The 25,756-nt window shown below is 42.1% G+C and overlaps 1 protein-coding gene across 1 annotated transcript in view; it reads right to left on the bottom strand.

The window, feature by feature from the left end:
- The window catches only part of LOC124283493 (protein fantom-like), a 70,121-nt gene extending 44,649 nt beyond the window's left edge, over nt 1–25,472 (bottom strand). Inside the window, exons 1-14 of the mRNA XM_046719558.1 lie at nt 25,409–25,472; nt 21,183–21,283; nt 20,769–20,849; nt 19,468–19,556; nt 18,821–18,895; nt 16,845–16,917; nt 16,607–16,677; nt 9,590–9,695; nt 9,325–9,471; nt 8,542–8,615; nt 7,737–7,876; nt 7,205–7,311; nt 6,387–6,504; nt 5,810–5,928 (exon numbers count right to left, since the gene is read on the bottom strand). Of these exons, the coding sequence (XP_046575514.1) occupies nt 5,810–5,928; nt 6,387–6,504; nt 7,205–7,311; nt 7,737–7,876; nt 8,542–8,615; nt 9,325–9,471; nt 9,590–9,695; nt 16,607–16,677; nt 16,845–16,917; nt 18,821–18,895; nt 19,468–19,556; nt 20,769–20,849; nt 21,183–21,283; nt 25,409–25,472 (1,365 nt within the window). The remainder of the gene's footprint in view (nt 1–5,809; nt 5,929–6,386; nt 6,505–7,204; nt 7,312–7,736; nt 7,877–8,541; nt 8,616–9,324; nt 9,472–9,589; nt 9,696–16,606; nt 16,678–16,844; nt 16,918–18,820; nt 18,896–19,467; nt 19,557–20,768; nt 20,850–21,182; nt 21,284–25,408) is intronic.
- Between the last annotated feature and the right edge of the window lie 284 nt (nt 25,473–25,756).

The raw sequence follows: 25,756 nt of genomic DNA, 5'->3' as shown, positions 1-25,756 counted from the left end.
GTGACATACAGTCCATTATAATGCTTTAAGAGTCACTGTACATGCCTTCACAGAAAAAACATAAAACAATATCCAGTGTAATTGTGTCAGGGGTGTCTTTATCAAGCAAACAGTTTCTAAGTGAAAGAAGTCAAACAGACACTATTATGAACTTGTGATCACTTGACACTGAAACCATGTGTCGATGGCCTTGACAAGTTATCAAGCAAAGATCATGCTGTCAAGCAAGGTACAAGTTATGAAGCAAAGTAATAGCTGTCAAGCAAAGTTTGTGCTGTCAAGCAAGGTACAAGTTGTCAAGCAAAGTAATAGCTGTCAAGCAAAGTTTGTGTTGTCAAGCAAGGTACAAGTTATGAAGCAAAGTAATAGCTGTCAAGCAAAGTTTGAATAGTCAAGCAAGGTACAAGTTAAGAAGCAAAGTAATAGCTGTCAAGCAAAGTTTGTGTTGTCAAGCAAGGTACAAGTTATGAAGCAAAGTAATAGCTGTCAAGCAAAGTTTGTGTTGTCAAGCAAAGGTACAAGTTATGTTGTCAAGCAAAGAAATAGCTGTCACTTTGTTGTCAAAAGGTTTGTGTTCTCAAGCAAAGTACTAGTTGTCAAGCAAAGTTCATGTTGTCAAGCAAGGTACAAGTTGTGAAGTAAGAGGTACTTGTTGTCAAACAAGGTAACAGCTTTCAAGCAAGGTTCCAATGGTCAAGCGTGTTGTCAAGTAAGGTACATGTTGTCAAGCAAGGTACATGTCTAGTAAAGTACGTTACCAATCGAAGAGCATGTTGTCAAGCAAGGTACAGGTTGTCAAGCAAGGTACATGTTGTCAAGCAAGGTACATGTTGTCAAGCAAGGTACATGTTGTCTAGTAAAGTACATGTTACCAAGCGAAGAGCATGTTGTCAAGCAAGGTACAGGTGTCAAGCGAGGTACATGTTGTCAAGTGAGGAACATGTTGTCAAGCAAGGTACATGTTGTCAAGCAAGGTACATGTCTAGAAAAGTACATGTTACCAAGCGAAGAGCATGTTGTCAGGCAAGGTACAGGTTGTCAAGTGAGGAACATGTTGTCAAGCAAGGAACATGTTGTCTAGTAAAGTAATAGCTGTCAAGCAAAGTTTGTGTTGTCAAGCAAGGTACAAGTTATGAAGCAAAGAAATAGCTGTCAAGCAAAGTTTGAATAGTCAAGCAAGGTACAAGTTAAGAAGCAAAGTAATAGCTGTCAAGCAAAGTTTGTGTTGTCAAGCAAGGTACAAGTTATGAAGCAAAGTAATAGCTGTCAAGCAAAGTTTGTGTTGTCAAGCAAGGTACAAGTTATGAAGCAAAGAGTTAGCTGTCAAGCAAAGTTTGTGTTCTCAAGCAAAGTACTAGTTGTCAAGCAAAGTTCATGTTGTCAAGCAAGGTACAAGTTGTGAAGTAAGAGGTACTTGTTGTCAAACAAGGTAACAGCTTTCAAGCAAGGTTCCAATGGTCAAGCGTGTTGTCAAGTAAGGTACATGTTGTCAAGCAAGGTACATGTTGTCTAGTAAAGTACGTTACCAAGCGAAGAGCATGTTGTCAAGCAAGTTACAGGTTGTCAAGCAAGGTACATGTTGTCAAGCAAGGTACATGTTGTCAAGCAAGGTACATGTTGTCTAGAAAAGTACATGTTACCAAGCGAAGAGCATGTTGTCAAGCAAAGTACATGTTGTCAAGCAAGGTACATGTTGTCAAGCAAGGTACATGTTGTCTAGAAAAGTACATGTTACCAAGCGAAGAGCATGTTGTCAAGCAAGGTACAGGTTGTCAAGTGAGGAACATGTTGTCAAGCAAGGAACATGTTGTCTAGTAAAGTAATAGCTGTCAAGCAAAGTTTGTGTTGTCAAGCAAGGTACAAGTTATGAAGCAAAGTAATAGTACTGTCAAGCAAAGTTTGTGTTGTCAAGCAAGGTACAAGTTATGAAGCAAAGTAATAGCTGTCAAGCAAAGTTTGTGTTCTCAAGCAAAGTACTAGTTGTCAAGCAAAGTTCATGTTGTCAAGCAAGGTACAAGTTGTGAAGTAAGAGGTACTTGTTGTCAAACAAGGTAACAGCTTTCAAGCAAGGTTCCAATGGTCAAGCGTGTTGTCAAGTAAGGTACATGTTGTCAAGCAAGGTACATGTTGTCTAGTAAAAATTATAGTACGTTACCAAGCGAAGAGCATGTTGTCAAGCAAGGTACATGTTGTCAAGCAAGGTACATGTTAGCAAGGTACATGTTGTCAAGCAAGGTACATGTTGTCTAGTAAAGTACATGTTACCAAGCGAAGAGCATGTTGTCAAGCAAGGTACAGGTGTCAAGCGAGGTACATGTTGTCAAGTGAGGAACATGTTGTCAAGCAAGGTACATGTTGTCAAGCAAGGTACATGTTGTCTAGAAAAGTACATGTTACCAAGCGAAGAGCATGTTGTCAAGCAAGGTACATGTTGTCAAGTGAGGAACATGTTGTCAAGCAAGGTACATGTTGTCAAGCAAGGTACATGTTGTCAGGTACATGTTGTCAAGCAAGGTACATGTTTGTCTAGAAGAGCATGTTGTCAAGCAAGGTACAGGTGTCAAACGAGGTACATGTTGTCAAGTGAGGAACATGTTGTCAAGCAAGGTACATGTTGTCAAGCAAGGTACAGGTGTCAAGTGAGGAACATGTTGTCAAATGAGCAACATGTTGTCAAGTGAGAAACATGTTGTCAAGTGAGGAACATGTTGTCAAGCAAGGTACATGTTGTCAAGTGAGGAACATGTTGTCAAGTGAGGAACATGTTGTCAAGCAAGGCACATGTTGTCAAGTGAGGAACATGTTGTCAAGTGAGAACATGTCCAAGGAGACATGTTGTCGGGCGAGGAACATGTTGTCAAGGAGGAACATGTTGTCAAGTGAGGAACATGTTGTCAAGGCTGAGGAACATGTTGTCATGTCAGGAACATGCAAGGTGAGAACAACATGTTGTCAAGTGAGGAACATGTTGTCAAATCCAGGAACATGTTGTCAAGTGAGGAACATGTTGTCAAATCAAGGAACATGTTGTCAAGTGAGGAACATGTTGTCAAGTGAGGAACATGTTACATCAAAGGCACATGTTGTCAAGTGAGGGAACATGTTGTCAAGCAAGGTACATGTTGTCAAGTGAGGAACATGTTGTCAAGTGAGAAACATGTTGTCAAGTGAGGCACATGTTGTCAAGCAAGGTACATGTTGTCAAGGAAGGAACATGTTGTCAAGTGAGGAACATGTTGTCAAATCAGGAACATGATGTCAAGTGAGGAACATGTTGTCAAGCAAGGTACATGTTGTCAAGCAAGGTACATGTTGTCTAGTAAAGTACATGTTACCAAGCGAAGAGCATGTTGTCAAGCAAGGTACAGGTGTCAAGCGAGGTACATGTTGTCAAGTATGAGGAACATGTTGTCAAGCAAGGTACATGTTGTCAAGCAAGGTATTGCGTCTAGAAGTACATGTTACTGCTTCGAGCTGTGTAATAGCTGGTTGTCAAGTGAGGAACATGTTGTCAAGCAAGGAACATGTTGTCTAGTAAAGTAATAGCTGTCAAGCAAAGTTTGTGTTGTCAAGCAAGGTACAAGTTATGAAGCAAAGAAATAGCTGTCAAGCAAAGTTTGAATAGTCAAGCAAGGTACAAGTTAAGAAGCAAAGTAATAGCTGTCAAGCAAAGTTTGTGTTGTCAAGCAAGGTACAAGTTATGAAAGTTGTCAAGCAAAGAGTTTGTGTTGTCAAGCAAGGTTACAAGTTATGGAAGCAAAAGTAATAGCTGTCAAGCCAAGTTTGTGTTCTCAGTAGCAAAGTAATAGTTGTCAAACAAAGTTCATGTTGTCAAGCAAGGTACAGAGTTGTGAAGTAAGAGGTACTTGTTGTCAAACAAGGTAACAGCTTTCAAGCAAGGTTCCAATGGTCAAGCGTGTTGTCAAGTAAGGTACATGTTGTCAAGCAAGGTACATGTTGTCTAGTAAAGTATGTTACCAAGCGAAGAGCATGTTGTCAAGAGTTACAAGTTACAGGTTGTCAAGCAAGGTACATGTTGTCAAGTGAGGAACATGTTGTCAAGCAAGGTAAGTGATGTTGTCAAGTGACATGTTGTCAACATGTGAGCAATGAACATGTTGTCAAGTGAGGGAACATGTTTGTCAAGTACATGAGGAACATGTTGTCAAGCAAGGTACATGTTGTCAAGTGAGGAACATGTTGTCAAGTGAGGAACATGTTGTCAAGCAAGGCACATGTTGTCAAGTGAGGAACATGTTGTCAAGCAAGGTACATGTTGTCAAGTGAGGAACATGTTGTCAAGTGAGAAACATGTTGTCAAGTGAGGAACATGTTGTCAAGCAAGGTACATGTTGTCAAGTGAGGAACATGTTGTCAAATCAGGAACATGTTGTCAAGTGAGGAACATGTTGTCAAGTGAGGAACATGTTGTCAAGCAAGGCACATGTTGTCAAGTGAGGAACATGTTGTCAAGCAAGGTACATGTTGTCAAGTGAGGAACATGTTGTCAAGTGAGAAACATGTTGTCAAGTGAGGCACATGTTGTCAAGCAAGGTACATGTTGTCAAGGAAGGAACATGTTGTCAAGTGAGGAACATGTTGTCAAATCAGGAACATGTTGTCAAGTGAGGCACATGTTGTCAAGCAAGGTACATGTTGTCAAGCAAGGTACATGTTGTCTAGTAAAGTACATGTTACCAAGCGAAGAGCATGTTGTCAAGCAAGGTACAGGTGTCAAGCTAGGTACATGTTGTCAAGTGAGGAACATGTTGTCAAGCAAGGTACATGTTGTCAAGTGAGGAACATGTTGTCAAGTGAGGAACATGTCAATTGAGAAACATGTTGTCAAGAGAGGAACATGTTATCAAAGTGAGGAACATGTTGTCAAGCAAGGTACATGCTGTCAAGTGAGGAACATGTTGTCAAGCAAGGTACAGGTTGTCAAGTGAGGAACATGTTGTCAAGCAAGGTACATGTTCTCAAGTGAGGAACATGTTGTCAAGCAGGGCACATGTTGTCAAGTGAGGTACATGTTGTCAAGCGAGGAACATGTTGTCAAGTAAGGAACATGTTGTCAGGTGAGGAACATGTCAAGCAAGGCACATGTTGTCAAGTGAGCAACATGTTGTCAAATCAGGAACATGTTATCAAGCGAGCAATATGTTGTCAAGTGAGCTTAGGAACATATTGTCAAGTGAGGAACATGTTGTCAAGTGAGGAACATGTTGTCAAGTGAGCAACATGTTGTCAAGTGAGCAACGTGTTGTCACGTGAGCATCATGTTGTCAAGTGAGGAACATATTGTCAAGTGAGGAACATGTCAAGCAAGGTACATGTTGTCAAGTGAGGAACATGTTGTCAAGCAAGGCACATGTTGTCAAGTGAGGAACATGTTGTCAAGCAAGGTACATGTTGTCAAGTGAGGAACATGTTGTCAAGCAAGGTACATGTTGTCAAGTGAGAAACATGTCAAACAAGGTACAGGTTGTCAAGTGAGGAACATGTTGTCAAGCAAGGAACATGTTGTCAAGTGGTGAATATGTTGTCAAACAATGTACATATTGCCAAGCTGGGAATATGCTGTCAGACAAGGTATAAGTTGTCAAGCAAGGTACATGTTGTCAAGCAAAGTGCATGTTTTCAAACAACAAACAAGTTGTCACACAAAGTACAAGTTTTCAAGTAAGGTACAAGCTGTCAAACAAGGTACATGTTGCCAATCAAGAAACAGTGCTGTTTGAGCCATGTAAGCAGAGGGGTTCAAACGACGAATAGAACCCCTGACAACAGGATGGCATCCAATCATTACCTCTGTCTGGTAGTCCTTGTTTATCTTGTGTTGGACCATCAGCATGTTGCGGGTCTTCTCCAGCTCATGGACTGTCTCTGCATACTCAGCCTGGAGGTCCAGCAGCTGCTTGTGGTAGTCTGGAGAATACACCATAGACAATTACATTGTGTTGACACAATTGGAAATTGTAACATAAATTGTATATTTACATACTTTATCCTATCTCACAGTATAAACCTCTCCTTTTTCTTGTACGACCATGTATGGAAACATGCTGTAGGCTAAGTTGAATCAAACTTTCTGGCCTCTGACCCCTGACCTCTGCCCCACTCCATAGCAGGACCTGTCAATCATCTCAATAAGCGTGCAGATTGATCTGATGATCACCTGACAGCCTGCCCTTGTCATTCTCTTACTTGTTGCCACGTTGTGTAGACGTGTGCTTCTTTCAGTGAATTTGATTGTGTGTTCAATCATGGGCAAATCAAGTCGCAGTGCGTCAAAGAAACGCAAACATTCGATAGATGTAATAGTAACATTTCTAAAACCACCAAAGCACCATATTAGCAATAGGTATAAAAAGTAAGTTCCTGACCTTTGGTCATCTCGTTGTCGACCTGCTGCAGGAAGTCCGGCTGTGGCATGGCCTTCTGTTTCTTCTGCTTGACCAATACCAGGGCCTCCTCCATCTCCGTGAAATCTACAGCACTTCCCTGCACAGGATGGAGCAACTCACTTAGTTGGTACTATGTATAACATATTGTGCTTACTGATGTCCAAGTTCTACATAATCCTTAAACAAGGCAGATACAATTTCAGACTATAAGTGAATAAGTTGGGCCAAGTCACAGCTGTCTTCCTGAGGCAAGAGTACTAGGCTGTCATTTCCTGACAATGTGTTCCTGCATGCCAGATTAATGTGGAAGGTTTGGTTGCAGAAATAGATGAAAGAGTGAGTGAGTGAGTGAGCATGGTTTTATGCCGCTTTTAGCAATATATTAGTGGTGTCCCCCATTGTGATATTGCTAGGGCTTCACACATTGTACCCATGTGGAGAATCGAATCTGGGTCTTCACTTAAACAACTAGGCTACCCCACCGCCCACAGATGAAAGTGATCTTAGACATTACGTATTTAAGTGAAGCCACTAGCAAGGACCTAGTGCTGACAAGACAAAGGATCAACATGGGGACAGATTTGGGATGGATCCTGAGATGGGTAAGAGATGCAACTCTGCACAGTAAATTCCTGCACTTTGAGTTAGTAGGACTTTACACTTCTTTCAGTAAAATTTAGCCACGGAACTAGGCTTCACACATTGTACCCATATGGACAATAGTACCATTCAGTACGACAAGGTGAAGCTGAAACCACCAGGCCACTGTCCCTAAACTGCTGAAGATGGCTGCATACCTTGGTGAAGAACTTCATTTTTTCCTCCAGGTCATCATACTGCTCCTTGATCTGGAAGTACTTGACCTGCAGCTCCTGGAAGTCACGCGCTAGCTTCTCGTTCTCATCTGGAACACATGTACAGGCACTGCTTACTGCTGTGAGGAATAAACTCAGTAGATACCAGAGATAGAATATACTTGTAATTCAGGTCCAGATGGCATGGTTGAAATATGTCCCTGGTGCCTCTCAACATGATGATGGGACCTCACACAAACCACATGTTGTATGACATGAAGCTAGTGGTAAAGAACTTTTGCAAAAGATTGATAGTTGAGACAACAATCTTAAACATGTTCTATAAAACCTGAAAAAATGCTAGACCTCATATTCCTATATCATACACTATTTAACTTTTGGAAATATTTCATATGCTAATCATATCATTTCAAAATATGTGTCAATAAAAACCAGAAACAAAGGAGCACTGTATGTTAATTAAGAAATACTTGTGCACAGGATTTGACTAAAATAATCACAACAAACAACTTACCCCTCTCCATTGCATATTTATCAATGATGCCCCCCTTCTCTCCAAGGTCGGCCTTGAGTGTGGCCTCCAGCTGTGCTATCTGCACTTTAAGGGCGTTCTCCCGCTGCCTCCATTCACGCTCTCTCTCAAGATCAAATGCACTGTAACAATGTACATACAATACCAGCTTAACATAGCCTTAAGACTCTTTTAGAAAGCATTCTTTAAGCCAGAATATGGGTTTTATTATATACATAGAACGTCATACTAGTGCATTTGGATGTTCTGCATTGAATGAGATGTTCGTTTCTTCGAACTCGTTTCTCTGCTCCCATGACATCTTCAAGTTCAATACAAAACATCCAAATGCACTAGAATGACTTTCTATATTTTTTATATACCCTCTTATCTTTCATTAATCTGTTATTTAATAAGTAGAACCAGCAGGGGTTCAATACGGAATCTGGGGTGCAATACGGAATTTGACCACGCCATCCGTATTGCACCCCTGTATTGCTATCCTAAGTTTACATGGGTATATAATAAATTTTGTTACAAAACGTCAAATGGGCCTCAGATTTGATCCATCACAGTTGTGGTAATGTTTGAGTTTCACGATCATTTATCTTGCAGGCCCCCATTCCATATCTTAGCATTATGACTACTAGTCTATGTTAATGTACTGGAGTTGTAATCATCTTCGTGCTTTCATCTGACTAAAGATTATCCTAACACATATATTACAAAATCTTCCGACAAAAAGATATCAATGCATATGTCTTTGAAAGAAAAGTCAGTATTCTTGATTGTTTGTAAATGACCTTACCTGCTAACAAGCTTTTCGTTTGCTTCTTTCAAGATTTGGCTTTCCTTCTGCAGGTCAGACACCTGCTCTTCAAGCTGTTCAAAGAAACAAGGAATATTCCTTATGCAAGTTATCAGTGCATAAGTAGATGCCGTCTACCACGACACTCAGCAACATTCCAGTTATATCATGATGGCCTGTAAATGAGAAAGTCTGGATGGGGCAAACCAGTGAGTAATAGTATTAGCAACAAACTACACCATTAAGGCACCACGACAGATCATTTTTTGTGGGATGAAAGCCAGAGTGATGCAGGTCTCGGATGTGTAACCCAGAAGCATTGAGTGAGTGAGTGAGTTTAGTTTTACGCCACACTCAGCAAAATGCCAGCTATATGGCAGCGGTCTGTAAATAATCAAGTCTTTATCAGACAATCAAGTGATCAACAGCATGAGCATCGTTCTACACAATTGGGAACTGATGACATGTGTCAACCAAGTCAGTGAGCATGACCACTCGATTCCGTTAGTCGCCTCATACAACAAGCATGGGTTACTGAAGATCAATTCTCACCCAGTCCAGAAGCATTGGCATGACATGGTGCAGACAAACCTAGAAACAAAATCAGATCAATCAGGATTCAAACCCACAATCATAAGTTGCTGTCATGCCCAAGAGATGCAACTACTGGAACCCCATCCCCTGATGTTATATAATTCTGTACAATTCTGTACAATTCTGTACTTGGCATGGTCATGTATGCTGATGTAAATAGTAATCAGCAGACATCGAGAGTCCTCCTACCTCCACCACCTTCCTCTGATTGGCCGAGTTGTACTTGAGTTCGTTCTGCAGAGTAAGGCTCTTGTTTTCTTCATCCTTTAGCTTCATGTTCAGCTCCTCCATTTTCATCAGCACCTGGTCATGGTTCATCTTTATCACGCGAGTGTTCTGAGGAAAAGAGGAACATTATTATTGCTTACATATGAAACAGGCAATCCCTCGTTCTTCAATATTACCCATTGCCACAAGTTATTAATGTTAAACACTATGTATAACAAGACCTCACCTCCTCCAGTGATGAGTATTTGTCTTGGATGGCCGTCAGACGAGTGGACTTCTCCTTCACTTGCCGCTGGAGTCGGATCATATCAATGTTCTCTTGTAGGTTAACTCTGAAAAACAATTCATTGTCATAGAAGTATTCAGAACTAATAGAAATAAATGAAATTTTTAGAGTAAAATTAATATTTTATACTTATCCTGACTCATGCTTATTGCTTGTCTTCTTCTTCTTGCGAACATAGTGGAACACGTGTATCTCCCAATTGAAGTTCCCTTCAATTAAAAAATCACTAATCAGTACTCACCACGAGTTACCTCCCTTCCACAAGCTCGGGAACGAGGGCGCCACCCGAACCCATGTGCCTCACTCTCTCCTTTTGTTTCGAGCCCGACACTTTATTTTTCCGAAGAAATCCAAAGTGTTAAGTGGGGAGGACGGGAGGGCTTACCTCATGAGTCAGGATAAGTATAAAATATTAATTTTACTCTAAAAATTTCATATTTTTCCTTATCCTGACTCATGCTTATTGCTTGTAGAATCCGATGAATGAAAAGGAGGTGGGAATATATATACTTTGGATTTTAACAATTAGTGATTTGAACTGTGATGATTGTAATAACCCTATGGGAACTTCATAAAGGCACTGAACTGATGAATTCCTGCTGTTTAACTTATCAGCTGCCATATAAAGGTTATTACAATTTATAGAATATGATAAAGTATATACAACATTAATGTAAGCTGAAGCTATTAATGTGATAATATAAACTTCTGTGAGTTTATAGTGGATACTTTTATAAATTAACCAAAGTATTAAGCTTAAGATATGCATATATTTAAGCTATAATAGTATAGTATAGTGCTTAAGATATAATTATAACTTAAGCTGTATAATAGTAACCAACTCCTTAGAGTTTGTTAACTAATACATTTATGCATATGACCATATGACTGAGCTTAAGGATTGATGAAACTTAAGCTGAACCTATATATATATAGTAGCAAAACTCCTAAGAGTTGTAAGCTTATATATAGTATGATATAAAAACCATAATACTGAGCTTAAGATAATAAATTAAACTTAAGCAAAATATATAGATAGCATGTAGCTATTAGTACTGTTATCAGATAAGTATAAAATCTGTAAGATAGACTTATCTTCTCCGTGGAACTGTCAACTGTTGAGCTTGAGAGGACCATGGGACCGAAATGGTGGATACCTGAGACGCCCTCGGTGGTGATATCTCTCAGATAGTGGTTGGCAAACACCATATCGGATCTCCAGAAACATCCCTCCATTATGGTATTCAACGAAAGCAATTCCCATGTAGAGCGAGGTTGAGGCTAGCAGCTCTAATTTCGTAAGGATTAGAAGCTCTTGGAGGGTCGAGTCCTGCAGCCTTGTAGGCACGTGAGTATGACAGTTCTGATCCAGATAGAGATCGTGAGTACGCGAGACTTCCGCTCATGCGTAGCTGTAGATATAGGGATAAATAATCTCTTGAATTTCCCTCTGCTCTGTTTGGATCGTTGGAGATATATTTTCAGTGCCCTCACTGGGCATAGTGATAGATCCATCGTATCATGCGGTCCAAGTATGGATGAGAGAGCTGGGACGTGAAATAATCTGTCTGGTTGACCTGGCAGTTGGTTTTTCGCTATAAAATCCCAGCGAAGTCCCAGATGAGCGATGTTATGAATATCATCAAAGCCGCATTCTCTCAGAATCCAAAGCTGAATCTCTGACATCCTGGCGCCGTGAGCTAGCTAACAGGAATAAGGTTTTGTGGGTCAGTGATTCAAACGATGTAGATAGCAATGGTTCATAAGCCTCACTAGTGAGGTGTTGGAGCACTATATTTAGATCCCAGGCTGGAGCTTGAAACTTCCGCTTCTGATCCTCCAATCGAACGCCATAACAAAGCGAAGTAACTCTGGTGTTTTGTTAACTTGACGCCCGTTCGCATAGTTATGACAGAACTTATGGCTGCAAGATAAGTGGACAAGGTTGAGCCTTTTAGATTCTTAGTTTGCCGTAGATAACATAAGAAATCTGCCACTTGAGGATGTGTAGCATATCTGGCTGTAAATCCTTTCTTAGCAGCGTAATTGACAAAACTGTGCCATTTGTCATCGCATTGCCACGAAGTTGAGTTACGAAAGCGTGACCGCTTTAACAGCTCTGGCAGAATAACCTCTTTATTCAGACATGCCTTGATACAATCCATAACGCGAAGTTGGAATGCTTCTGGTGTTTCGCGCACTTGTTTGGTGTGCAGATGTATCAATAGATTGGCGCTGTGGGAGCTGAAGAATTGGTTTTCCCATTACTTGAATGAGATCTGGAAACCAAGTTCTTGCTGGCCAGTAGGGCGCGACTAAAATCAGATGGAGGCTCTGCGTTTGACTGATTTTCTGTAAGACTTGTGGGATCAACGCTGGAGGTGGAAAGCGTGCGACGCTTGAGTCTCTCCCACGATATGCTTAGGCGCCCGCTGCCCATGCTAGTGGGTCTGGCACTGGCGATACACGTGTTGTCAGTTGCTTGTTGAATCGAAAGTGGCGAATAGGTCTATCAGTGGAGATCCTATTTCCATGATTATTTGATTGAATATCTCTGTGTGGAGCATCCATTCTGTCGGCGACGGTACGTGGTGGCCGAGAGAGCCGCCTGCTAATACATTCTTTGCTCCTGGAATGTGGCAAGCTCTGACGCGTGTATGTTTAGATTGTCGATTAAATCAACAGTCTGAAACATCGAGTCAGTAGGTTCTGTGACCTTGTTGAACCTTGTTTGTTCACATAAAACGCCACTGTTGAATTGTCTGTGAACCATCAACTGAGCGCTCTGTAGTATGTTGCTCCAGTGACTTATGGCGTTTATGACTGCTTGCATCTCTAGCAGATTTATGTGACATTTGCTCTCTTGATTGCTCCATAGGCCTGACGCTGTCCTGCCAGCAAGGTGGGCTCCCCAACCTTGTAGTGACGCGTTTACGTAGAGATGTGAGTTCGATTCCGCCTCTACTAAGGAGACGCCTACGCAAACATTCAATCTCTTGGTCCACCAGAGTAGATGTGGTTTGACATAATCTGGTAGACTGAATGGTAGAGGGTCCTTGAGATGAGCATTGATGAGGACTTGTAACGGGCGTGGTGAAGCCTGCCTCTGACTGTCAAGTCTTGAGCTGATGTGAGTAGTCCCAATAGGCTCTGCCACTGTCAGTAGTGGTAACGAGAGAGTAGGGCTTGAGGAATAAGTTGTTGGATCTTGATCCATCTGTCCTCCGGGACTACAATACGATTCTGAGCTGTTAGAAATCGTATACCTAGAAATTGCAGAACTTGCGTTGGTTCTAGGTTTACTTGAGTAGATTTACTAACCATCCTAATTGTGTTAGTAGCTTGATTATAAATTTCAGCTGTAGTCTGAGACGCTGTGGATCTGGATCCACTTGTATACCGTCGTCTAGGTAAAAAGCGCTGCGAAAACCTTGACGATGTAGGTATGAGACAATAGGCTTGGTCACTCTTGTGAATACCCAAGGGGCCGATGTGATTCCGAAGGGAAGAACCTTCCATTGGTAATGTTTCCCATCTAGGATAAATCTTAGATATTTCCTTGAGTTGGGATGAATCGAATGTGTAGATATCGTCTTGCAAATCTATGCTGGCCATGTAATCTTTTGGGACGAATTAATTGCGAAGTTAAGGTAAGTGTATCATGTGAAGCGTTGGAGGTTTGCATAGATATTCTCTGTTGAAGATGCTCATGTTGTATATGAGACCTTAAACTTCTCCTTGGAATTTTTCTTCGGCACTAGGAAAACTGGGGAGTAGAAACCTGGTACGATGTTTCGTTGATCCAGAACTTCTAAGGCCTGTTTGTTTAGTAGAGTAAGTACTGTTTCTCTTAACATAGGTAGTTGTGCGGTTGAACGTTGAACCCTGGGGTTGACTGTTAACGGAGGCTTGGCCTTGAGTTGTATTAGATATCCGTGCTGTAGGATGTTGGATACATATGGATCTTGTAGTATTCCCCAGTTTTCCCAGTGTAGCTGAAGGCGTCCACCCACTTGAGACGGTTGTACTGGAACGGCTGGGGGTGGAAGACTCCAGTCGCTCCGAACCTGAATTTCATCGTCCTAAATCCATCGGCACCTCTGGATGATCCGCTCTAGCTGATCCTCCCTAAATTTGTTGTATGGGCTTAATTTTAAAAGAATCCTTGGGATCTTTAGCTGCAGCTAATTTCTTGTCCCGTGCTTTTTAGCCCCTAAAACTTAGACTTGCCTGAGTATCTCTGTGTTGACTGTTTAATGACGCTTAAGCTAAGGTGTCCATGGATCTGATCATAAGAACCTCTCTCGAGTCTTTAGATACTTCTTTGGAGACCTTGTCTATGTTGCCACCAAACAGTAAGGCGATGACCATGGAGCAGTGTATAGAGATTCTGTAAATTGCTTATCCCAAGAGCAGGAGGCTAGTAAGCCTTGCCGGATTTGAGCCATGGTAGTAGTTTCAGTAAGTGCTGATAGGTGCTCTGTAAGAAATTGGTGGTCTCTTTTCTGCATGAGTAGAGCTGAGTAGATCATTCTATCTTCCTCCTCTGTAGAATTCTTGAACTTGGTGATGAGAGTTTCATTAATCGTTCTAGATCTATTCAATCCAAAGAACATCCTCCTGGCGATGGTATCTAGTTGAGCGAATTTGCGATCGTCTACTTTGTAACTTCTGGACTTGGCATCGCTGATTAATTTAAAGTTGTCATCAATATCCTGGGCCTTGAAAAAGGGGTCCATATTGTGTCCAGCAAATTTCTTGGCATTGAAGACCGGGAAATGTGTAGATTGGACTTTTGAAGATTTGGAACAGGCTGTATCCAAATTAGCTGGTACCGCTGCAATCGGATCAATAGGACGTAAGGTGATATTGTCTACATCATCATCCTTCATCAGGTAAGTCTGAGTTGAATTCTCGTTCTTCGATGGGGAAGCAAGTTGTAACTCATTCACCATCCAGTATCTGATCTCAGCATCTCTGATGTAGGGTCACATGTCGGAGTCCTAGATCTGTAGGAAGATCTATGAGAGGACTGTGGTGAACGGACTGACGAGTGGCTAGTGTAAGGAGACCTTGGAGGAGACATGCTCGGCGAACGCTGGGGACTTCGCGAAGCTCTTCTAAATCTTCTGGGCGAGGTAGATATGGAGCCACTTAGCCTTCGCGACCTTCGCGAATGTATCGAGTCAGTGTCCGAATCGACATATGAGTGCTTGCCTCGCGAACGACCTCTGTGTTCTACAGGGTGTGGGCTCGGCGAAGCGCTCCTTCTCCGCGATGTCCCTCGCAACTGGATAGGCTCTAGCTCCTTCGCAGAGGCGGCCTGGGACTTCCTTTGCGAAGTGATCGCTACGGGCTGGGTTGCCCTTCGCAGAGGCGCTGCGTTTGTGGGCTCTGGGGCCTACTACGGCTGCTAAGCGGGCTCTGGGGCCCGTGATGACTTATTAAGTGTTGGGCTCTGGGGCCCGTGGCTCTGGGGCCTCTGTAAACCGTGAACGGTCCTCCATCAGTCTCATGATTTGGTTAACCAGGTCGTCTGGGACAGTCTGCTGGCGCTGAGGGTGGCCTCTCTGTGAAAGTGACGGACCCTCAATCGTAAACTCAGGCGTCAGCGTAGGCATCTCTGGTTGCGTGTTTATCTGCGCTGTTGTGACGGTAGCAGATACTGGACGTTTCTTATGACGTACATCTGGAATGATAATCGGAATGTCATCATCATATAAACATAATTCTGAGACAGGTAGAATATCGGAGGCAAAATTATTTGTAGTTTTTGTAGATTTCCCTTTTGACGAAGCTGTGGACCTGGGGGTTCGAAGCGTACGTTGAGATGATGTGGACGCTTTCCTAGTCTTAGACTGAGAAGACGGAATGTCTTGAGATGCAGGTCGCTTCTTGGACATAGCGGACTGCGTCCCACGCTTATCCCCCGAGGGAAACTCCGGCATGCCACCAGCCGGTGGCGGGTCGTCAGTCAACAGTTGACAGGGTATAATAGCTTCCAATCTATTAGCCATGACTGAAGATTGTTTGCAAGATTTATCTGCCTTCCGTCTCAAAACGGAACATAAATATTTATCAAAGGCAGAGATTGGTAAATTAATACACAATTTACAACGAGAAACAATAGAACATGGAGTAATGCAACTAGGGCATTTTAAATGTGGATCGGTATCAGAATAACGTAGTTTACAACCCGTGCAGATTCTCATGAACGTAAACTGCTGAACAAACACGGCGAACCGTGAATAAAACAGCAGAAACACGACTAATAATCAATGCAAGTTGAATAAGGATACTAGTTACACCTCTATAACTGAATATGAGAGGTACTAAACTAAATATAAATAAAGGATATAGTGTGTTGGGAGACACAGGCTCTCTCACGTCCAGCTCATTGGGCGAAGAAGGAGAGAGTGAGGCACATGGGTTCGGGTGGCACCCTCGTTCCCGCGCTTGTGGAAGGGAGGTAACTCGTGGTGAGTACTGATTAGTGATTTTTTAATTGAAGGGAACTTCAATTGGGAGATACACGTGTTCCACTATGTTCGCAAGAAGAAGAAGACAAGCAATAAGCATGAGTCAGGATAAGGAAAAATAACTACATTTAATAATAATGATAATAATGCTAATTTTTGCACCTAGGATCCAACACAATGCTGTTCTCTGGCGTTACATTATTACCCTGACTGAATTGTACTTTCATAGCCACTACTAAGTGCTTCGCGTGACCGTATAGGTCCGTACATCCGCTTCTCAGGTACCCATTTTAAACAATTGGGTGGACTGAGTGCAATGTGGACACAGTGCCTTGACCCAGGTCACAAATTTTTGGTGTCTCCACCGGGATTTGAACCCAGGCTTTTGGCGTGAGAGGCAAGCACACTAACCACTTCACCCCTGTGCTCCATGGATGTTCTTTAAGATATTTAACAATGATAGGAAAACATATCTTACTTTTGTTCAGCAGTAATTTGCTGTTTGATCTTCAGAATATCTTCTTCGAATTCTGATTCCCTCATACGATTCTGAAGAAAACAAACAATACTAGATGATAAATCAACAAAAAAATGATTCCATATATGGAATGATCTCATTATAATGTTAAACCCATTGTTACTTAATCTAAATGGCACAGTCAAACACACAACTAGTCAAGTCACAACATGTTCCTGGTCTAGTTAACACCACTAACCTGTTCTTTCAGACTTTCTATTTCAAGTTCATAAACATTGATTCGTTCTTGTAGCTCATTCACGTAGTGTTGTCTGAAATAAAATGAAGAGGCAAAGATGGTGACTGGAGTCATGGCTGTTGTAAGTACAGTAATAAGTATAGTCAGATTATGTGTTTTCGGACGTCATATTTTTCGGCGACGCCAGTGTTACATATACTGTAACAAAGTTTGTAGCATCACTGTATGTTAGCGACATGTTTTACAATCGTCCTTGCCATTAGCAAGAGCACAACAAATGTTCTGAAGCATCAGTAAACCTGTAATCATGAAATGAGGATATAGGTTTACATCTGACATTGGAAGTAGGATTCATTGTATGGCCTATGAATGACTATCTAAAATTGTAAGAATCAACAGCTTCTTCTCATCAAACATATGTAACAATTACTCATCACATACAGGTGACATTTATTTCTCATCACATACAGGTGACATTTACTTCTCATTACATATAGGTAACATTTACATCTTATCACACACAGGTAACATTTACATCTCATCACACCCAGGTAACATTTACATCTCATCACACCCAGGTAACATTTACATTTCATCACACACAGGTAACATTTACATCTCATCACACACAGGTAACATTTACATCTCATCACACACAGGTAACATTTACATCTCATCACACACAGGTAACATTTACATCTCATCACACACAGGTAACATTTACATCTCGTCACACACAGGTAACATTTACATCTCGTCACACCCAGGTAACATTTACATTTCGTCACACACAGGTAACATTTACATTTCATCATCACACACAGGTAACATTTACTTCTCGTCACACAGTTAACATTTACTTCTTGCCACACACAGATAAAATATACATCTTATCACACACAGGTAACCTTTACATCTCATCACACACAGGTAACATTTACATTTCATTACACACAGGTAACAATTACTTCACATCACACACAGGTAACATTTACTTCACATCACACACAGGTAACATATACTTCACATCACACACAGGTAACATTTACATCTCGTCACACAAAGGTAACATTTACATCTCGTCACACCCAGGTAACATTTACATCTCATCACACCCAGGTAACATTTACATTTCGTCACACACAGGTAACATTTACATTTCGTCATCACACACAGGTAACATTTACTTCTCGTCACACAGTTAACATTTACTTCTTGCCACACACAGATAAAATATACATCTCATCACACACAGGTAACCTTTACATCTCATCACACACAGGTAACATTTACATTTCGTCACACACAGGTAACAATTACTTCACATCACACACAGGTAACACTTACTTCACATCACACACAGGTAACATATACTTCACATCACACCCAGGTAACATATACTTCTCATCACACACAGGTAACATATACTTCACATCACACCAAGGTAACACTTACTTCACATCACACACAGGTAACATATACTTCACATCACACACAGGTAACATATACTTCTCATCACACACAGGTAACATATACTTCTCATCACACACAGGTAACATTTACTTCACATCACACACAGGTAACATATACTTCTCATCACACACAGGTAACATATACTTCTCATCACACACAGGTAACATATACTTCACATCACACCCAGGTAACATATACTTCTCATCACACCCAGGTAACATATACTTCTCATCACACCCAGTTAACATATACTTCTCATCACACCCAGTTAACATATACTTCTCATCACACCCAGTTAACATATACTTCTCATCACACCCAGTTAAAGCATAGTGGAAACAGCTGCTTCCCACCTCATCAAGTCACATCACCAGCATCAAAATATATAACAAACAAAATGATTTTATCCATGTTAAAATAATTCATCTCTCCAGGTTTAAAAAATTCAATAATTTAGGGCAAAGTATGTGACTTTCTGCAATAGAGAAACGTGAAGAACTTACAGATTCCTCTTCTCATGTCTAGTTTCTTCTAACACACTGTGACCATATCTGGGACCAGTGGGGCTGTGCGGACCTCTACAGAAGCAAATGAAAGAAAGTCAAGAAAGTAGACAAAGGGATAGTTGTCTCAAAGTGGTTACAGTTTGTTCTGAAACACAGTGCTTAGCAATATTCCACTTGTATGACATTTGTGTGGAAATAATTCAGTATGGACCAGACAATCCGGTGATGACAATGTGAGCTATAATCCACTCAGTTGGGTATGATGACATGTAATAACCAAGTCAATAAGTCTGACCAACTGATCATGACCAGCATAGGATGTTGGACCTATTCTAAGTCTGAATCCCAAGGGACAACTAGCGTGAGAACTAGTTCACAGCACAACGAAAACTTTACGAATCGTTTTATCCAAACATCATAAATTTGTATAAATACACTGCCATAAAATGAAACAAATGCACAGAAATCTTAGTGATTGATAATAATTGTACAAACTATTAACATAAGAACACCCTGATTATACAACTATGGTGATAACTTCAGCCTAATTTTTCATAAAACTATTTCCTGTCTTTTTTTACTGAATCATTCCAGTTATCTGGAATCAAATGATAATGAGAGCCAACTGGGGATCAATATCTTACCTTCGGCCAGTCTCCATTGGAGGTCCCATTACTCGGAGATTCTTGGTTATTCGGGGGTCAATCTGAATGGTCTGCTGTTTGGCAATACCCTAAACAGATCAGGGGAATATTTATCATTGAAGACTCTGCCATCCACTCAGTCGGCTTGTATGGGTCTAATGAGGTCATATTTAATGTGACATAATTGCTTGTCACAATAAAACTGATCCTGTTTGTGCATTGTGAATGATTAACTGTTTACATGAGGAGAGGTGAAATTGGGTTTAACGTCGTGTTTGAGAATATTTCGCTCATATGACGACGTGCATGCGTGTGTATGTGTATGTGCGGCTGCTTGTACTAGCCCAGACTTAAGCTGGTTTTATAGTGCTAGCCCACTGAGATACCATGCCGCAGTGAAGCATGAATAACCCACTCAGACACAGTATACTGACTCCGAGCCGACCAGTCCTTGTACCCATTAATGCCGAACGCCAGGCAGGGACCAACAAGTACCATATTTTAACGTCTTTTGGTATGACGTGGTCGGGGATCGAACCCGCGACCTTCCGCTGTTTACATGAGTCACACACAGGGTGTACAGTATGGTTTTACAAAGCAGAATGACATACACCATGTGAGCTTTGGCCTTTGCTTCATTATACAATGAGTGAGTGGCTGAATTTGGTTTTATGCCGCTTTTAGGCACAGTGGGGGACACCAGAAATGGGCTTCACACATTGTACCCATGTGGGGAATCAACCTGGGTCTTTGGTGTGACGACAAATGCTTTCACCCCTAGGGTACCCCACAACCCCTTTCATTTTAGAAGCTTGTGCATAAAATAAAAATCAAATGCACATGGCGGGTGACACCAGAAATGGGCTTCCCACATTGTACTCATATGGGGAATCAAACCCAGTGACCAGCGGACACTTTAACCACTAGGCTACCCCACTGCCCCAGAAAGATTGTTTGAATATTCCTGCACTTCCTGTAAGGGAACTATAAGTGATGCTACGGAAATTCCACAGTCTCTTAGATGGAATTTAATGGCACGGAAAACAATATCTGACAAATATGAGTTCATTACATCAGGATAAATAGGGTTTGTTCACATATTTATGTCAATATTGAGAACTTGTTTAATGAACATGACTCACTCCAACTAAGGATATTAACTAAAGTTTAATCTTCTCAAACATCTGTAATGCTGCTTTATGTTAATAGAAAATCATTTGTATGGTCTGACCTGTAAAAATAAATACTTCATAGTCAAGTTTTGGTACATATACATTGTAGTCCAAAACTGTCTGCCATACCGTATTGATTCTTGACTGAACGTGATCATAAGCTGTTGGCCTTTTACTGGCGGCATTAGCTTGTTGTTTGGCCAACATCAACTGAAACACATGACAGAATCAGGAAAAAGTGACATAACGACACATCATACTGCCAAAATATTGTTCTGGGTTTTTTTAGGTCATTTTTTTTATTCTGAACCATTTCTATGTGTGATATACATGAACAGATCGATGCAACACTTCAACAATCAACGGAGGTCCATAGAGTTTTGAGCAGGTTGTTACTATAGTACTTGCATCTCAGGTCCACCTTAACCTTTAACACTGAGGTTATGTCAAGGATCCCTTGACTTCCAAGCTCATATTTCAAACATTCACTTAATTACATCATGTATCATGGTCACTTCTATGGATGTGATGTTACAGCATTACCTTTTCTTTAAGCTGAGCATTTTGCTTCTCATATTCTCTCATCCTCTCATGCATCTCTTCCATCCTTTCTTCAGCTTCAATGTCGCGTACCTTCTTCCCACCTTTCAATACAAAATGGGTTATAAGCTCAAAACAGATGGTTTAGTGATGCTAATGACACATAGATGAGATTACATGTGAATGTTGCATTCACATGTATTGTACATCTTGAGTGAGTGAGTGAGTTTAGTTTTACGGCGCACTCAGCAATATTCATGCAAACCTGTAGAGGTTATGAATTCTTTAAAGAAAGTCCTCCTTGGAGTACATATAAGCATTAAAATGTCCATTTTAAAATACCTACGACAGTTGTAACAATATTTCAATAAAATCTTTTACCAAACAAAAACTCGTTTTGTTTAGTGAGACCACCCCTACAGGGGTCCTCACAGGGCCCCCTACAGCCAAGAGCAGGTAACTCTGGCTGCTTACCTCATACCTTACTTTTCATGCTGAACGTATCAGACAGAATGAGGGGAGGTGGGCAGCCGTACCCCAAGGAGGACTTTCTTCAAAGAATTCATAACCTCTACAGGTTTGTATCATTCTTTTTCAGAAGAAGTCCTCCTTGGGGTACATATAAGCATTAAAATGTCCATTTTAAAATACCTACGACAGTTGTAACGATATTTCAATAAAATATTTTACCAAACAAAAACTCGTTTTGTTTAGTGAGACCACCCCTACAGGGGTCCTTAAAGGGCCCCCTACAGCCAAGAGCAGGTAACTCTGGCTGCTTACCTCATACCTCACTTTTCATGCTGAACATATCAGACAGAATGAGGGGAGGTGGGCGGGCCGTACCCCAAGGAGAACTTTATTCAAAGAATTAATAACCTCTACAGGTTTGTATCATTCTTTTTCTGAAGAAGTCCTCCTTGGGGTACATGTAAGCATAAGACAGACTCCCAAAGGTGGCGAGTCGGGAGCGGTATTCTGTCTGGCTAACATACCTTCCAGTTCAATCGAAGGCACAGCCGAAACCAAGAGAAAGAGAAAAACACACTTACCAAGTCACCTGACCGCTGATGTAAATCAAGCGGGGGCGTGGCAAGGCGGGGTATATGGAGCCTAGCTTAAATGCTACTGGCAAAATTATAATGACAGACGTAAGTCCCATCCCCCAACCATCAAAATGGGAAGGAATGTATGGGCAAGTCCTAAATATTCCACTCATAATCTCAAACCAGCGAAGCGTGGTGCAGGGGAAAAGACAGTGGATATAGCGTAAAGCAACGCTGGAGCCAATAAAAGCAATAAAAACCACCACCATTATGATACCGCCACCAATAAAAATTGTGGAATTTTTATAACCGACACCAGGAAGCAAACAACAATTGAAACTTTGAAACCTAATTCGACCGGAGAGTCACGACACTGCCCACTGGTGAGAACTGTCTGGCCAAACCGAACACGTTCCCATGAGTGTTTGTCCAGCTGGTAATGGCGGATGAACATACTCGGTCGGCTCCAAATAGCCGCTTAGCAGATCTCCTCAATCGGCAGTGCCACGGCATATGCCTATGATGTAGCCACTGCCCCAACCTTATGAGCCTTTAACCTCAGGAATAGTTAACCCTTTGTGAGTGTAACTCATACAAATGGCAGAGACAAGCCACCTAGATATGGTCTGCTTGTTCGCCGGAAGACCAGCCTTACCACCGCCATAACAGCAGAACAGCTGCTTATCTTTCCTGATAGCGTTTCTTTCTTTTTTGTTTGATATAAGCCTTGAGAGTCTTACGGACATCTAAGATGTGAGCATGTCTAAGAGAGGTACCGGATGATGGAGGCTGAGTGAAAGCTGGCAGTTCAATAGGCGCCGTTATGTGAAAGGCGCCTGTGATCGTAGGACGGTAAGAGTCTGGCAACCGAATACTGACTGTCTTTGTGAGAGACAGTCAGAGCAGGATCCGCTTACATCGTGTCGATATCGCCTACCCACCGGCCAGATGTTACCGCCACAAGAAAGGCAGCCTTCCAACTTAACAGCTGGAGTGAAAGAGACGACAGATCGTAAAAGAGAGGACCGGACATCCAATCAAGAACGATTGACAAGTCCCACTGGGGACTAATGCGCGGACAGTCGGACGGATTCTGTCCACGCCTGCTAAAAAGCGCTGCACAAGAGGGTGCTGCCCCAAGAGAGCACCTTCGGCAGGTACATGGAAGGCAGAGCTTGCCGTGGAGTAGCCCCGGATAGTAGACGCGACCAAGCCAGCCTCTAACCAAGACTGTAAAAACTCAAGCACTTTAACTACAGTTGAAGAAAAGGGATCGAGAATCCCTCTGCCGACACACCAGCACGTATAGCAGGCCCATATATCCTCATATTGAACGTTTGTCCAATCCCTCCGCAAAGCGAGAATTGTGTCTGCAACTGGTGCAGGAATTCCACTTGCTTGGAGGCAATTCCGGACAGTGGCCAGGCCACCCACTGAATCCTGGGACTCGGGTGCGGTGCTCCCTTCTGGGCGCTCCCTTCTGGGATAGTAGGTCCGGTCGAAAGGGTAATAGTAAAGGAGGCTGAGCCAGAAACCTGAGTAGTACCGGGAAACCAGCTTTGAGTCGACCAAAGAGGTGCAAGGAGCACAAGCAGTCGAGCTGGTTGGGTGGCAAGCTGCGAGAGGACCTTGGGAATCAGGGGTAATGAAGGGAACGCCCACAGAACCCTGCCCGTCCAATCGAGCTGGAAAGCATCTGAGGCGATGGCTCTCGGATCCAGTATCCGATAGCAAAATACCGGAATCTGGTTTCGTCCCTCTAGAAGCAAACAGATCCACCTGGAACGACCCGAACAACTGGGACATAATCTCCTGATTGAGCATCCACTCGTGCGGGGCCAGGATGCGTCGAGGGAGCGCGTCTGCTAGAACGTCGTCCACCCTGGGGAGATAAACAGGCATCACCCGTATGTTGAACTGGTCGCACCAGAGCAGAAACTGCCACGCCTCTTGCAGGAGAGACAGGGAAACTGTACCGCCCTGTTTCAGGATATAGGTCATTGCCGTTAGGTTGTCCATCTCGAGACGAACCACACGGCTTCGAACCTGCTCCCAGAAGCGTTCGAACACTAGCCGGACTGCTCTCAACTCTAGCACATTGATGTGCAGTTGCGCCTCGCTCTGTGCCCACAGGCCTGAGACTGATAGGTTGCCCAGAACGCCTCCCCAACCTGAGAGGGAGGCGTCTGTCTGACTCGAGAGATCTTGTAAAGTGATGTCCAAGGGGATCATGGCAGGAAACAGCGAACACGCCGGCAAGGTTACAACAAATCATAAATGAAAAAAGTCATACTAAGATTCCAGCTAACGCCCTTGCGAAAGAGAAGGAACCATACATACAGAATTCGACTCTTTCTCACTCATTTCTCTTTTCGTAGATAAGGCAAAGACGTGTCTTCTACTGGACCATGCACAACCGTTCTGGACGACAGCATGAAAAGTAGGTAAGCAGCCAGAGTTACCTGCTCTTGGCTGTAGGGGGCCCTGTGAGGGGCCCTGTAGGGGTGGTCTCACAAAACATAACGAGTTTTTGTTTGGTAAAATATTTTATTGAAATATTGTTACAACTGTCGTAGGTATTTTAAAATGGACATTTTAATGCTTATATGTACCCCAAGAAGGGCTTCTTCTGAAAAAGAATCGAGCTATATGGCGGCAGTCTGTAAAAAATTGAGTCTGGACCAGACAATCCAGTGATAATCAGCATGAGCATCAGGGCTCGACATTCACGCTATCCCACTGGCCCGGGACTAGGAAAATGCTGACAGGACCAGTGCAACTTTGATAAGTGTTATCCCGACAGTCAAGTAGATATTTAAGCTGTCAACAAGAGTCCCTTATACAAGGACCAGTAAGATTCTGTAACTGTAAGGACCAGTGATTTTTAAAAGTTACTGGTCCTGTGGTCTTGTTCGGGAATTTGGATGAATGTCAAGCCCTGAGCATCGATCTACGTAATTGGGAACCGATGACCTGTGTCAACCAAGTCAGCGAGCCTGACCACCCGATCCCGTTAGTCGCCTCTTACGACAAGCATGGGTTACTGAAGATCAATATTCTAACCCAGCTCTTCACGGGTTGTACTTCTTAAGAGTCTGAAATGACATTACTTAATCATGTTAATCAACACATTCACAATTGATCCTAGTAATGAAAATATCGAAAAACCCATAAAAGTCTTACCTCCCCCTCCATCTGAATCAAGTTTCTTCTTGTCATTAACCAGTCGCAGCAACTTGGTTGCCATTCTGAAAAAGATATGTACATTAACAGTGTTCAAAATGAAGAGGGATAATGGGACTCTGGAGTCACCATTCTGAATAAAGAGACACACATTTACAGAGAAAAAGAGGGGTTATTGGTTCCAGAAGTTGCCATTCTGAATGAAGATACATACATTAACAGTGTTCAAAATGAAAGGGGGTTATGGGACCCTGAAATTTCCATAATAAATAAAGAGATACACATTTACAGGGTTCAAAATGAAAAAAGACGGGGTATTAGACCCAGAGGTCACAATTCTGAATAAAG

Source organism: Haliotis rubra, unplaced genomic scaffold (assembly GCF_003918875.1).
Source record: "Haliotis rubra isolate DU_JTF1 unplaced genomic scaffold, ASM391887v1 Scf317, whole genome shotgun sequence".
NCBI classification, from domain to species: Eukaryota; Metazoa; Mollusca; class Gastropoda; order Lepetellida; family Haliotidae; genus Haliotis; species Haliotis rubra.
This window is presented reverse-complemented; position numbering and strand designations above follow the sequence as displayed.